This window comes from Martes martes (assembly GCF_963455335.1).
Source record: "Martes martes genome assembly, chromosome: 3".
Classification (NCBI taxonomy): domain Eukaryota; kingdom Metazoa; phylum Chordata; class Mammalia; order Carnivora; family Mustelidae; genus Martes; species Martes martes.
In genome coordinates this window covers 139,578,268-139,593,118 of record NC_137890.1, presented here as the reverse complement: position 1 = coordinate 139,593,118, position 14,851 = coordinate 139,578,268, and the positions used below count along the sequence as shown (strand labels likewise).

The 14,851-nt window shown below is 40.6% G+C and overlaps 1 protein-coding gene across 1 annotated transcript in view; it reads right to left on the bottom strand.

The window, feature by feature from the left end:
• Nucleotides 1-14,851, bottom strand: part of PLA2R1 (phospholipase A2 receptor 1) — a 114,137-nt gene that overhangs the window by 85,940 nt on the left and 13,346 nt on the right. Inside the window, exons 2-3 of the mRNA XM_080798307.1 lie at nt 10,406-10,789; nt 7,632-7,805 (exon numbers count right to left, since the gene is read on the bottom strand). Coding sequence (XP_080654433.1) covers nt 7,632-7,805; nt 10,406-10,789 — 558 coding nt within the window. The remainder of the gene's footprint in view (nt 1-7,631; nt 7,806-10,405; nt 10,790-14,851) is intronic.

Sequence of the window (14,851 nt, the reverse complement as noted above, 5' to 3'; positions counted from 1 at the left end):
TTAGTCTGAATGTTTGAATGTTTCTTCCAAATCTTTATCTCCATTAACTTCGCTATGCATATCAGAAAACTGGGGTCTTAATTAACACTTAATTTTCTCGCTTATTCTTCAAGTCTGTCCTTACCAGTGAGAAATCCAATTCCTGGTTAAAAATCTGTATGTGATTTTTCAGGCCTCACCATAGGCAATCACAAAGGCTTTATCTGGTAGATCTCATGGGGGAAGTCTCCCTTCCCATATCAGACTTGGTTCACAGTGCACTAAAGTCTCTGGAGGGAGTTTCAGTCAAAGATTCAGGGTCCCCTGGCCCATCATGCTCTTCACATTCCTAGCTCTGGCTCCTTCATCTCTAAGCCTCTTTTTCTGAGGCCTTGGGATGACATCCTCTTTGGTTATCTCTACTGAGGTTGGGGGAGTGGAAGAGGGGGAAACTTGAAGACACTTTTACCCACTTTAACTCAGTACCCAGTCCTTTTCCACTCCCAGCTTTCCCCCTTCAACTTACTCTTGGCCCAGAGTCCACAAAACTAAAGAGGCTTTTGTTGAGGGCTCTCTCAATAGTCTGTGCTGATCCTTCTCACCCTTGACCAGTGTGCCATTCCATAAGGAAAAACGGAGCAAGAGAAGTTGGTGTTTCCTCCCATTTTGGGCTCTTGCTTATATCCCACAGTAAGTGATAAAAGGCTTCACTCTTTCATTTTTGGCTTGTTGCTTTAATCAGCTACTCAGACACCTGACAGCTCAGCTCCTTCTCTCCAGCTCAGCTGTGTTCCTGAGAACCACATCCTGTTCAGTCTATCTCCAGATTAGATCTTCAATACATCTATTTTCCAACCCACTTTCTGCTACCTAACCCAAGTCACCACTCTCCTTGAGTCTACTTCTGGGGCCTTATAACTGGTCTCTAGGATTTCCTTCTTGCTCTCCTCCAAGCCATTTGCCATAAAGAATTCAGAGTGATCCTTAAAAAATTTTTAGTATATGTGCTGCCGAAGCGAGCACGATCCTTAAAAAATTTTTAAATCATTATCATATCACTGCTTAAGATCCCATTATAGCTTCCATTTATAGTCAGAATTAGGTAAATCTTTACCTTTAGAGCACCTTGAATTATCATGCCTTTGGTTGAATTGGCCTCTGCCAACCTTTCCCAAACATCTTGCTCCTCTTTCTCTTACTGTGCTCTTGCCACATTGTCTTTCCTAGATAGCAGTAAGCACTTTCCCTCCTCAAAGTCTTCAGATATTTGGCTAGTGGCACACTGCGGGTGAAGGTAGGGAAGCAGTCACCCTTGGGCAGGTGAGAGTATTTTATCATGCATGTTGTATAGAACTGTCAGTGCATGTGCATGGTGAGTCAAAAACAGATTGACCTGTAGTATTATTTTTAGTTCTATTCAAATAATATATTTCCTTTATTGCCTATAAACCTAGTGCTGACCATTCCCATGGACCATGCACCTCTAGGTGGATATCTCATCCTCTCACTTTCCGTCTTGATAACTGTTATTCATCTCTTGGACTAGAGATTTAAATAAAACATACTCAGAAAAATCTTCCTTGACTTACAAATTTAAGTTAGATTTCTTACTGATAACACCATTTTTTTAAAAGTGGAACTTATCAAACATTATATATTAATTTGGCTATTTTACTTGAGTGTGAACTTCATTAGGACAGGCACTATGACTTTCATCTTTCATGTTCATGGTTACAATCCCAGCATAAACTTGGCACATAGTTTGCATAAACTTGCATAAACTTGGCACAAATTCAATACAGATTTGTGAGAATGAATGAATGAGTGGTTTGTGAAAATGGAGATCAGGCATGCATTGTCATAGAAGTCAAGGAGAGACAGTGGACTGAGGAATGAAAGCAAGGTGAAGAAGTATAGATAATTCGTTTGAGAAGTCTATCTATGGTGGGGGAGGGGAGTAAAAGACATGGCAGTTTTCAGGAGACAGAAGTGGCTATGAAGGTGACATATTATTTTTAAGATGTTATTTTAAGACTTGAGTGGGTTTCTCTTACACTTTTGGTAGGAATGCAAACTGGTGCAGACACTCTGGAAAACAGTACAGAGGTTCCTCAAAAAGTTAAAAACAGAACTACCCTATGACCCAGCAATTGCATCCCTAGGTATTTATCCAAAGGATAGAAAAATGCTGGTTCAAAGGGCACATACATTCACCCCAACATTTATAGCAGCATTATCAACAGTAGCCAAATTATGGAAAGAGCTCAAATGTCCATTGACTGATGAATGGATAAAGAATGGATAAAGATGTGGTATACATACATAATGCAATATTACTCAGCCATTAAAAAAAATGAAATCTTGTCATTTGCAATGATGTGAATGGAGCTAGAGTGTATTATGCTAAGTAAAATAAGTCAGTCAAAGACAAATGCCACATGATTTCACTTATATGTAGAATTTAAGAAATAAAACAGACGAACATAAGGGAAGGGGAAAAAAAAGAGAGAGGGAAGCAAACCATAAGAGACTTTTAACTACAAAAAAACAAACAGCGTTGATGGAGGGAGGTGGGTGTGGATGGGCTAAATGGGTGATGGGTATTAAGGACAGCACTTGTGATGAGCACTGGGTGCTATATGTAAGTGATGAGTCACTAAATTATACACCCGAAACCGATGTTACCATATGAGTTAACTAACTAGAATTTAAATAAAAACTTTAAAAAAAAAAAGACTTAAGAAGGTTTAACTGCTAATGGAGAAGGATCCAGTAGAATGCTGGGCATTGAAATCACCTAGAACACTTGTTAAAACAGATTGCAGGGCTGCACTTCAAGCATTTCTGATACAGTTGTTTGGGGGGTGTTGCTGATAATTTTCATTTCTAGCAAACTTGCAAGGAATGCTGCTGCTGCTGCTGCTGCTATAATGGGAATCACACTTTGAGAAACACTGAGATACAGGAGAAGGTTGAATGGGAGGCTCTAGAGTCCAAGCAGGGAGACGTGCCCTAAGTAGAAGGAGGAACACTATTGTATGGGGGGAGGGAAAAAGATGGGTATAGACCTAGGTAGGCTTAGAGGTTACGGAAGAGAAATTGTCAAAACTTCCCTCTGATTGATCCTGTTTTCGTTATGAGTAAGAACTGAGGTCATCTGATGAGAATCAGGAAGGAGAATGGGGGGTAGGGTAAGAAGTTAGATGAGGATAGGGAGGTTGGTATGGTTACTGTGGGGAGCAAGAGAGCAGTATCACAAAAGAGAAATAACAGCATTGCAACCAATGTTGGAGGCTTAGGTAAGGTCATATATCTATGTTGATACCAATCTGTTCTGTTATACCATTGAAGTTTCTAATAAAATAATTGTATCAACTGAATAAGGTTCAAGGGCAATCAGACCATTTCGAGGTTGATATCTTAAAAATATCTCAAACTAACTAAACGTGAGTGTCCAGCTGTTTAAGACACACAATTAAGAGAGACTTAGCATGGCCCTGAATTGCCTCTAAACAAACCCAGAGAGATTCCTATATATCTCCTTGTTCCTGAAAATCAATAGTGACAGGGGTTTTATTGTATCTCTCACTACCAGTGTGTTTATATATGTAGTAATACTAAATTTACATTTTGCTCACTTAACAGTCAATTTTTTTAAAGGAAGCCTCATTTTACAATGAGATACTAACAACTTCCATTAATAAAGATGAGATACAGAAGTACAAATCTTTACTTTATTCCACTCACTCCTTTCTGTCCTATCCACTTGTTGGCCCCATGGAAAGAGCTATCAGCTTGCTTAGATTTCAGCCTCTAACACATGATTTTGAGTTATGTTGGCGACCAGGGATCAAAAGCAACAAGAAAGGAAGAAAACTGGAAGTGTAATTTAGCACTACACAAATACTGCTGGTTGTGGTTCAGGTTAGGAGAGCTGGAAGCTAGCAGGCTGTCAAGCAGAAGAAGCTCCTGAGCTATAGGAAGACTGGGGGGTGAAAAGCCCCAAGCACTATTATACCCAAGCTTCTACCTGGGAAACCACAATTGAATACAAGAGACAGAGGATGGTAACCGGGCTCTTCACAGAACCTCAGGGAGAATATTGTGGTTAAAAAAAATGTCAAAGTCCTAGAGGAGAACACAGGCAGTAACCTCTTCAACATCGGCCATAGCAACTTCCTTCATGACACGTCTCCAAAGGCAAGGGAAACAAAAGCAAAAATGAACTTTTGTGACTTCATCAAGACAAAAAGCTTCTGCACAGTGAAGAAAACAGTTAACAAAACTAAGAGGCAACCCACTGAACGGGAGAAGATATTTGCAAATGCGTAACAGATAAAGAAAGGGCTGGTATCCAAGATTTATAAAGAACTTCTCAAACCGAACACCCAAAAAACAAAAAGTCAAGTCAAAAAATGGACAGAAGACATGACAGACACTTCTCCAAAGAAGACATACAAATAGCTAACAGACACATGAAAAAAATGTTCAACATCATTAGCCATCAGGGAAATTCAATCAAAACCACACTGAGATACCACGTTACACCAGTTAGAATGGAAAAAATTAACAAGGCAGGAAACAACAAATGTTGGAGAGGATGTGGAGAGAGGGGAATCCTCTTCCACTATTGGTGGGAATGCAAGCTGGTACAGCCTCTCTGGAAAACAGTATGAAGTTTCCTCAAGAAGTTAAAAATAGAGCTACCCTATGACCCAGCAATTGCACTACTTGGTATTTACCCCTAAGATACAGATGTAATGAAAAGAAGGGGCACATGCACGCCAATGTTCATAGAAGCAATGTCCACAATAGTCAAACTGTGGAAGGAGCCGAGATGCCCTTCAACAGATGAATGGATAAAGAAGATGTGGTTCATATATACGATGGAAGATTATTCAGCCATCAGAAAGGATGAATACCCACCATTTGCACTGACATGGAGGAACTGGAGGGTGTTATGCTAAGTGAAATAAGTCAAGCAGAGAAAGACAATTATCATATGGTTTCACTTGTATGTGGAACATAAGGAATAGCACAGAGAATATTAGGGGAAGGAAGGAAAAACTGAAGGGGGGAAATCAGAGGGGGAGATGAACCATGAGAGACTGTGGACTCCAGGAAACCGAGGGTTTCAGAGGGGAGTGGGAGAAGGGGATGGGGTAGCCCAGTGATGGGTATTAAGGAGGGCACATGTTGTAATGAGCACTGGATATTATATGCAAATAATGAATCATGGAACACTAAAACTAACTCAAAAACTAATGATGTACTGAATGGTGATTAACATAACATAAAAAAATTTTTTTTAATGTCCCCGATATTAGGGCCATGTGAAATACATGTTAATGTTATTGGTATTGGTTTACTTTGTATTTATTTTTAAAGATTTTACTTATTTATTTGAGAGAGAGGGCACATGAGTGGGAAGGATGGGCAAAGAGAGAGGGAGAAGCAGTCTTCCTGCTGAGCGGGGAGCCTGATGTGGGGCTGGATCCCAGGATCCTGGGATCATGACCTGAGTAAAGGCAAGCGCTTAACCCACTGAGCCACCCAGGCACCCCTTCCCCAGTCTCTCCTGCATCTCTTCCTTCATCACATCTCACACTCCTAAAGCTGAGGGGTTAAAATCAGCACTGGGCCTTCAGGATCCCTAACCTCTGTGTTAAAGTCTTCACTTGGATTGGTCAATAGTCCATACCGTATTAGTTGTTAAATGTCTTAATATCAGCATATAGATGTATGTTGCACAGAATTATCTGCATACTGTGAATTGTCTGATGAAGAATTATCCGCAGGAGCACCTGGGTGGCTCACTTGTTAAATGTCTGCCATCAGCTCAGGTCATGATCCCAGGGTCCTGGGATTGAGTCCCTGCATCTGGCTCCCTGCTGGGCGGGAAGCCTGCTTCTCCCTCTCCCACTCCTTCTGCCTCTGCTCCCTCTATCTCTGTGTCTCTCTCTGTCAAATAAATAAATGAAATCTTAAAAAAAAAAAAAAAGAATTATCTGCAACAGGATCATTTGGGTTACTTGTCAAAAATGCAGATGCTTGGGTCCCACACACTGGACACACTGCATCTCTCAGAGAGGGGCCAGGATATGTATTGTTAACTAACCCCCTGGTGATTCTAGGATATCATATCAAATATAGTCTGTATTTTCTGGCATAGAGAAAATCTGTCTGTATTACATCTAGACCAAGTTCTTTGAAGGAAGGGTCCTAAGTCCTAGCACTCTTGATATTCCCACTATGCTAACTTAGTGGTGCTGACAGACAACAAAGAGAAGGGATCATTGATTCAGAAGTGCATACTGAAAGGCTAAGTTAGCTTTGATGATGATATATGTTGATGCTGACGGCAATGGCTAATCCTGGTGAGAGCTTACCATATACCAGAAATACATGTACCTTAAATGCATCATCAAATTGGATCTCAATAATCCTAAAAGGTTATTATCTCCATTTGTATGACAAAGTAACGGACACTTAAGATCTCATCATTGAAGGGAAACAGACTCCAAGCTTGGTCTGTCTGACTTCAAAGCCTGTACTCTCTCTTATTCACTAAGCCAAATTTGTTCTTAGATTAGAAAACAATTCTACAGATAACTTTTAAATCACATTCTTTGGAATTCGTTTCTTCAATTTGCTTCTGTTTCACATTTATTTGTTGTATTTTGTCATATATATGGAGGGGAGGTAGGCAAGGAAGAGGAGATAGTAGGAGCTATACTCTCTGATTTGCAGGAACCAAGGTGAAGGACACTGAATATAGAAAGTAGAAAGTAAAGGCACACCTGTGTGGTCAGTCGGTTGAACATCTGACTCTTCACCTTAGATCATGATCTCAAGGTGGTGAGACTGAGCCCTGAGTTGGGCTCCACACTGGGCATGGAACCTGCTTAAGATTCTCTTTCCTTCCCCCTTTGTCTCTCCCCCTTCTCTCTCTTCTCTTAAAAAAAAAAAAGTAGAAGGTATATATAAATATTCTTCAATATTTAGCAGATATTGGAAAACTTTTAGCTAAATAAAAATAAAATAATAAAGTACTAACTGAAAAAAAGTTAGAACATTGCAGCTGTCAGATTTTGAGGTTATAGCTGGAAATTGAGCAATAAGAGGGAACTCAAGATGAGAACTCATTGTTGAGAAATAATGTGGGCAATTGCGATTTTAGAAAGTTCACCCGGGGACCAGCTGATCCCTGGACCTGACAATAGGCAAGACAAGCAGTCTGGACATGGAGAAATTAAGGCAGCTTATAGGAGGGGGTGGGGTGAAAGTAGAAATAAAGAACGAGTTTTATATGCATTTAGGTTTGTTTTGACATATTCTGCCCGGAAGCTGGGATTAATGAGTGCACAGAATGTTATAATTTCATTCTGGTTAAAGCATCCTTACTTATGCACTGAGCTTAATGAAGAATGGCTAATTAACGTCTTTTGAACATAAGCAGAAAAAAAGAATATACATCAGAATTGTCTTTTCAAGGCAAAACAAACATAAAATCAAAATCTGGATAAATGGAATCAGAGTGCTTATTCAGACTTCAATCTACCAATCCTGGTGCTTTTCTTTAAATACAGATAACTTTCTAATCATGCTTGATTCATTCATGACATGTGGGGAAAACTAGATTTTATTCTTACTGGAATCTGGGCAAAATCCCCACTTCTCATCTCGTTCATATCGACTGGTTGTAGCACACCACAGTAAGTTGTCTTCCCGCCCTTCCCGGGTGCATTCATGATGCCATTTTTGGTTATAATGGAAGGGAAACATGCACGGTGTCCCGTGGGCATTCCCTTTGATTGTGTACAAATCTAGAAAAAAAAGACAAAGTCAGATAAGCATTATGTCAGCTTTATCTTTGGGAACTGTCATTTAGTGAATGTGCTTTTTATTGACTGAGAACCTACAATGGCCCTTGTTATTCCACAGAGAATCCTTGGGGCCTCACTGTCTAGTGTATGTGAAGGTATAAGGGTAAGTGCTGGCTTCAGAGCATGTGCTGATAAACGGCTTACTTACCTATTTTATGCCTGTTTATTTACAATGGTGTCCCACACAGTAGCACACATATTTATCAGTGGATGAGAAGGAAAATTAAATGAAGATTTACTTAAAATACCTTCTGGTCCCCTAATACATCAGGGATCAGCATCTGAACCTCAAGAATTATATAGGTATTTATGAATTCATTCATTCAACAGATATTTGTTGGACATTTAATGTGCCCAGCACTGGGGATGTTCTAGAGAGCAAACCTTCACATGTTCCCTGTCATATGGAGCTTCTGTTCTAGAGGGGAGAGACAAAGAGAAGACAAGTGTACAAGTAAACTTATAATTTCAGATAGTGATAAGTGCCACAAAGGAAAACAAAGTAGGGCAGAAGACAGAACGGCTGTGTGTGTGTGTGTTTGAAGGATGGAGGAGCACTATTATGGAGAGGGCTGCCCATGAAGGCTTCTCTGAATAAGAACTGGACAAAATGCAAGTCTTGGCAGAAGAGTTGTTCTCGTGGGTGGAACAGCAAATATGGAGGGCATGTGACAAGAGTGTGTGTGTGGGGGGGTGAATGGGGAAGAGCAAGAAGGTGTAAAAGGAAGTGGCACTGGGGATGAGCTGGAGCATCAGCTCACAGAGGGCCAGCTCTGCCACATTATGGATTTGGGCCTTTGCTGTGGGATTGTGGGAAGTCAATAGTGGGTTTTGAATGGAAAAATGACATGATCAGATTGCCATTTTAAGAGAGTAACTCAGGGTGTAGTGTGGCAAACCAAACCGACACGGGGAGAGGGGAAAGTGGGATGACTAGCTAGGAGGCCTCTACAAGAGTCTAGGAGAGGGGGCACCTGGGTGGCTCAGTGGGTTAAACCCTCTGCTTTCGGCTCAGGTCATGATCCCAGGGTCCTGGGATCGAGCCCCGCATTGGGCTCTCTGCTCAGCAGGGAGCCTGCTTCCCTTCCTCTCTCTCTACCTGCCTCTCTGCCTACTTGTGATATCTCTCTGTCAAATAAATAAATAAAATCTTTAAAAAAAAATAAGAGTCTAGGAGAGAGGAGTATGAGGAGGTGGCCTGTTGGCTGCTTTCTCAGAGTTATTACAATAATCAGATATCCTTGGCCTTGAGCATGACTCAACTAGGGCTTTCAATGGGGAGACCCTCACTTAAGGGGGTCTTGGAGCAGAAGGTCCAGCTGTGGAGGTTCTCCCTCCTTCGCCACAGCTGACAGGGGCTAGACATACACCACCCACCATGTTGCCAGCCCAGGAGGTTTGGGTTGTTTAGGAACTACAGGTATTTCAGGACGCATCCTCTTGTTTCGATCCCCTGACTTCTATTCAGTCTTCCCGTGAGTGTGTAGGAATGTGAGTATATGGCTAAAAAATTAACATAAAGCAAAATATTACGTTTTTCCTTAGAACTGAAGACCATTCAGAGTGCCAGCTTACAGCAATTGCTTATCGTAGGGAGTCCTGAAAATGGCTTGCTCTTGGCTCTCTTTTTATTCATTTATTGTAGGTACAAAAGAAAGTCCTGCTTTAGATCTTAGGAGTCCTTGCTCTGCTTCCCAGGACTTGTATAAAGTTCTTAGAAGGATATGCTCTTGTTAAGGCATAATTCCACAGAGCACCATGAGATCAGGGGCCACATCTGTCTTGCTGGCTTGTGTAAATTAAATGGCCAGCACTGTACCCAAGAAATAGTCAGTGTTTAATAACTACGTGAAAGAAGGATGGATGAATGAATGAAGAGAGCTACATAACAAAATCTGAGACAGGTTTGAGGTTTCAGAATTTATGCCATTTTCTTTGCCTTTTTTTTCTGCTCAAAATGCCCAAATTATAGAACTATGGAGAAGGAAAACCCCCACTCCTGAAACCATGCTTTCCCACCCCTTGACACATGCCAATGGCTCCTTATAGTAGTCTGTGGTTTATCTTTAAATGCCTTGTCCACAACCATCACGTGGATGCCAGTGAGGAGGCTTCTGTGTTCTGTGGACACACTCACACACGGTGCTGAGTTTCTACAACAAGAGAAATGGGGGCAGGAGAGGTTCTTCTATCCATCCTGACAAGTCTTTACTTCAAAGACCTATTCTTCCCACCTTTATTTTTTCCTCTTCCAGCCTTCTATTCTTTCTCCTCCTTTCCATTGATTCCCAGAGTTATTTAAGTGGTTTCTTTCCTAATATCTTTAAATTTCAAGTCTTGCTTCTTTAGCAGCATATAGAAAGCCCATTCCAAGACTCTGGTAATCCCTTTATAATAAGCAAGTAAGCAACTAAAATGTGTTTAGACATCCCTTCAGGCTCTGGGTGCTGTCATATAATATAATTTACAAATTTTTACGTAGGGGCAAACTTTCTAAATATAACATTTCACGAGTACTTTTATTTAATTATTTTTTTCACCTTTGTGCAGATATTCACAAATGCTTCCACCATCTGACATATAGGAAATCCACTTGTGAAGATACTTCCTTGAGGCCACAAGCATGTTGTTGTGGTTCACCTGTACTGTGTACTGGAGAGGGCCGGTGATCATGTTCCTGTTACAGTGCCATCTCAAGGAAACCTGAGTGGAATCACACTCGTATAAGCCCAATGGCTGCTCTGGATTAGATAAATTCAGGCCTAGGCAGCCACTGCCTCCTAAATTAAAGAGGCGGTGGTTTGAAACCCATTTCCACAGCATGTGCTCGCTTAGTGGTTTGCAATTCTCCAGGGTTAGTACAGATTTGCCTCCTTGAATGCATTTCTTGAGGTTTTCACTCTGGATAACGAATATTCCTTGATCTGAAACAACAAAAGAGAAAACATGGCATGCAACTTCCATATATCATTAACTACTGTCATGAGGATCCCAGGGTGCATGTCTATATGTTGTCATATGTCACAATTTACAGCCATTTGGAACAGATCTGGAGTTGATCTGGTCCACCAGAAGAGCTTTTTTTGCACAAAACAGAAGGGTTTCTTGGGAAACAAAATGGATTTGTTGGAATTAATGAGAAAGTGATCTAAGACTTCCATGGCCATACAGTAGCAAAGGCTGCCAGTTGATCCATGGGGGAGTGGTATTATGGTGAAGGCGCGCACCACAACTGGATAGAGAACAGGGATCGATAATAATACCCAGGGCTAAACGGGAGGGACATTGTGTGCCCAAAGGTATGGTGACCCTTTGGTTTTCTTCAGGCAAGTGCATGAGTACTAGAAACCTACGAGCTGAATCAGGGGTCACTGAAATGAAAAGTTCTACCATCAAATCCTATAGAAAAACAAAAGGGTTTAAGTGAAGTGTGGTTTCGTGTCTTGATACAAGATGCAATGCTGGTGGGAAAATAGCTTCTGCACATTTGTTCTCTGTGCTGGGTCCATGTGGAGTAAAAAAGTGGGGACATTTGCTGTCGGACGGCCTCTTCACAAGAGCAGCCTCGGTGGGTGGGACCAGCAATAGATGGATGCCCAGGACACTACCTCAGCCCTGGCACCATGTGTAGATGCCTGGGGGATGACAGAGCATTATGGCAGTGGCCAAGCCACATAGGCCACAGGGAGATATAGAGAAAGTAAGATTTTGTGATACTTCTCTGAGCCTCTAACCCCCTGGAGCCAGAAGAAGAGATCTGGGTGAATTTCCTGTGGAAGAGCTGGTGGTGCCCAGCCAGGAATGGGTGTTAGCTACCTGTCTGCTATCGGACTATACCTCAAGTCACTGCTCAGGAAAATGCCTGTTATACAATTATGAACTTGTCCTCTCACAGGGTTTTGGAGGTAGAAATCATGTCTAATTTCTTCAGTCTAAGCACAGAATGTAGTGAGTACATTATAGAAGTTCAATAAATGCTTGATATTGATTAAGTGTGCTGGCAGTTACATAGTCGCACCTGCAGAGGCTGGCAGGACTTGGTTTCCTGAGTCCCTCAGCTCAGAATGTCTGTTCGGGTTCAAGAGCTCTTTTGTTCTCTCATTAGGTAGGGTCCCTTCTTATATTTTACCTCCTGTCCATTCTTTAAAAATCTGAAGGGACCTTATCAGCTTTCCTTAAAATGGCTGTGGCTTAGGGCCATTTGTGTTGTGTGACAGGAGGAGGCCTTCTAGAGATTCAAGACAATGCAGAACCAGCTTCCTTGTGCATCAGTTCATGGGGACTGTGTTTTGTTTTGGTAAAAGTTCTTTTATTTTTTTCCAAAGTTACTCAGGCCAACAACTGATTTACAGTACCCCAAATCACTTATGACGTTGTTTAAAAAAAGATTGTCAATGTGTTAATTAAAGCTATACCTCATTTAATAATTGATAACCTCACTTATAACCATGATTTGAGGAGTTGAATTAGTTGTCAGAAAATTGCTTTGATCATCATATATCAGAGCAAAAGAGAAGCGAGTGTGTGTTTGGGCAAGGGAAGAGAATGAATGGTTTTAGGGAGATTTCATTTAGATCAGGAAATTTGTTTTCCTAATGAAGACCATGTCTATATGGCTATTAGTAATAGTCATTCAAGATCAAATCTATCCCTTGCCAATATGATGTGGATTCTGATAATTAGCCTTTTCTCCAACTCTCTTTTTCATGCCCGAGTAGAGGGTTCACCTTAATTTCTTTTGTAATCTACTAATTACTTTCTAGCTAGCCCAGTGCTTCATTAATTTTTCACTAAAGGATAATTATTTTACTGTAATTGTTCGATAGGTTAGCTTCTATCTCAAATACATGTTCAAATATAGCCACCTACTTACTGGCTGGCTCTCAGCCCCCAGGGCCTCAGTTTATACACCTAAGATGGGTAGACAGATGAGTTGTTGAGGGCTCTCAATCAGGCAGACTAGTCTGGAACTTTGGGCAAATTTTTAATCTCAGTGAGACTCCCCTTTCCCTTTTGAACACGGAGCATGTGTGATATTGATCTCACAGGGATACTGAAAGCATTCCATTAAATTAACCCATGGAAAGCACATCACACACCACTTTGGCATAGGAAGTCAATAGTGTTATTATTGTTACCATCATCCCTTTGGCTTCCCAATTCTTGGTCTGCAGAGGCAACCGTAGATCTGATTGAACACCTGAAGAGTGCTAATTTGAGCATCTCCAAAGACTTCTATCATTACCAGAAATTCATTTTTACTCTAGCTTTTGCAGCATACAGTGTGTGTAGACTTAATATGAAGCCACCTTTTATGGAGGATAAATACGCTTCAAAAGCCAGATAACAAAATTCTTGTCTGTTTGTTCAAATATATGTGCAGTCATGAATTAAGAGTCTTCATCTGTTCATCTTTTACACTAGTATCTACCTGTGAAGTCTATACTGTAGTTCTCTTAAAAGACAGAGAAAAATGCATGATGTTGACAAGCAGTGTATGGATGAGTGAATGGATGGTCTGTCAGTCAACATGGAAATTATGTGTCACTAAAATTTTGGGTGAATACATAACGTTTTTAAATGTTCAAATTATTAAATGTTATGAGAAAAGGAGTGCTAGAACGGGAGCTTCCATAGTTACACCAATGATCATAAAAATACCCTTCTGAAGCAGAAGACATTTGACAAACTTAATCCCACGCTGCTCCCTTTTGGAGTGTTAATATGTTTTCATGCCCAGCTGCCTTCAGAATGTAGCTTTGGAAAAGTTCCTCAGAATGTATCATAAACAAGTAGCTCTGGCTTAACAATAACAATAAATATGCCATCTCCAAAAGAATACTGTGCCATAGGAAGCTAAAAAATGATCCAATCCCATTTTCCCATTAAACTATAATAGAATCTGGTCCTGGCACCATTAATCTCTATAAATTCACTGAAGAGAAAACAATTGCTTTCAAATAGACTATGAGGAGGCCCAATGTAGGTATCAATACTCTGATTATTATTATATGCATATATGGGTTGTCTGTAACAAAGACGTAATGTGAAAAAAAAGCCACCAATCCTTAGTGTCTATGGTCAGGTTTCAGAAAGGATGAAAATCAAATGTGGGAGGAATCAAGATTGATTATATATGTCAAGGACATCAGTTCTGCTTGAATACTGATTAAGTGATTAATGAAGTACTGCCAGAATTACTAAATCTCTTTGCAGTAAAATGTTATTATACTTCCCTTCATAATTATAAGTTTAAGAGGAAAGAAAGGATTGATTTACTAGAAGTAACTTATAAGCTAACTTTTATGCTTTTGGTGGGGGCGGGGGGGAATCCACGGAAGACAGTGGTTCTACTTTCTACTTCTGGGTTATTTTGAAGAGGAGATCATTTTAGACCCACCCTTTGGCCCCACAGGATAACATGTACTTTTCTAAGAAATGGGAGGAGAATTCTTTCTTGATCAAATGTGGAATTTAAGTTTAAGGTCATCTTTTCATGACCGCCTGTAGAATATTACTACATTCTCTAAGAATTCATTGAGTGCTAACCATGTGGTAGGCACTGTGTAGGATTCCAGAGTAGAGAGCTGAATTACTTGCCTAAATATCTGTCCCTTAAAAGTATATCTATTTCTTCTGAAATCATGAGAATTCTAGTTAATGAAAAGAAGGGAGTTCCATCAGTTCCAAAGCAAACATTATAACTGCATTTAAAACAGCACTTAAGGGGCACCTGGGTGGCTCAGTGGTTTAAGCCTCTGCCTTCAGCTCAGGTCATGATCTCAGGGTCCTGGGATCAATGGGGAGCCTGCTTCCCCCTCTCTCTCTGCCTGCCTCTCTGCCTACTTGTGATTTCTCTTGGTCCATCAAATAAATAAATAAAATCTTAAAAAAAAAATAAAACAGCACTTAAAGGCAAATGATGAAAAGCAAAAGAAAATGGCCCAGAATTTAAAACACTTGACTGGATCCTCAACTAGTGTCAT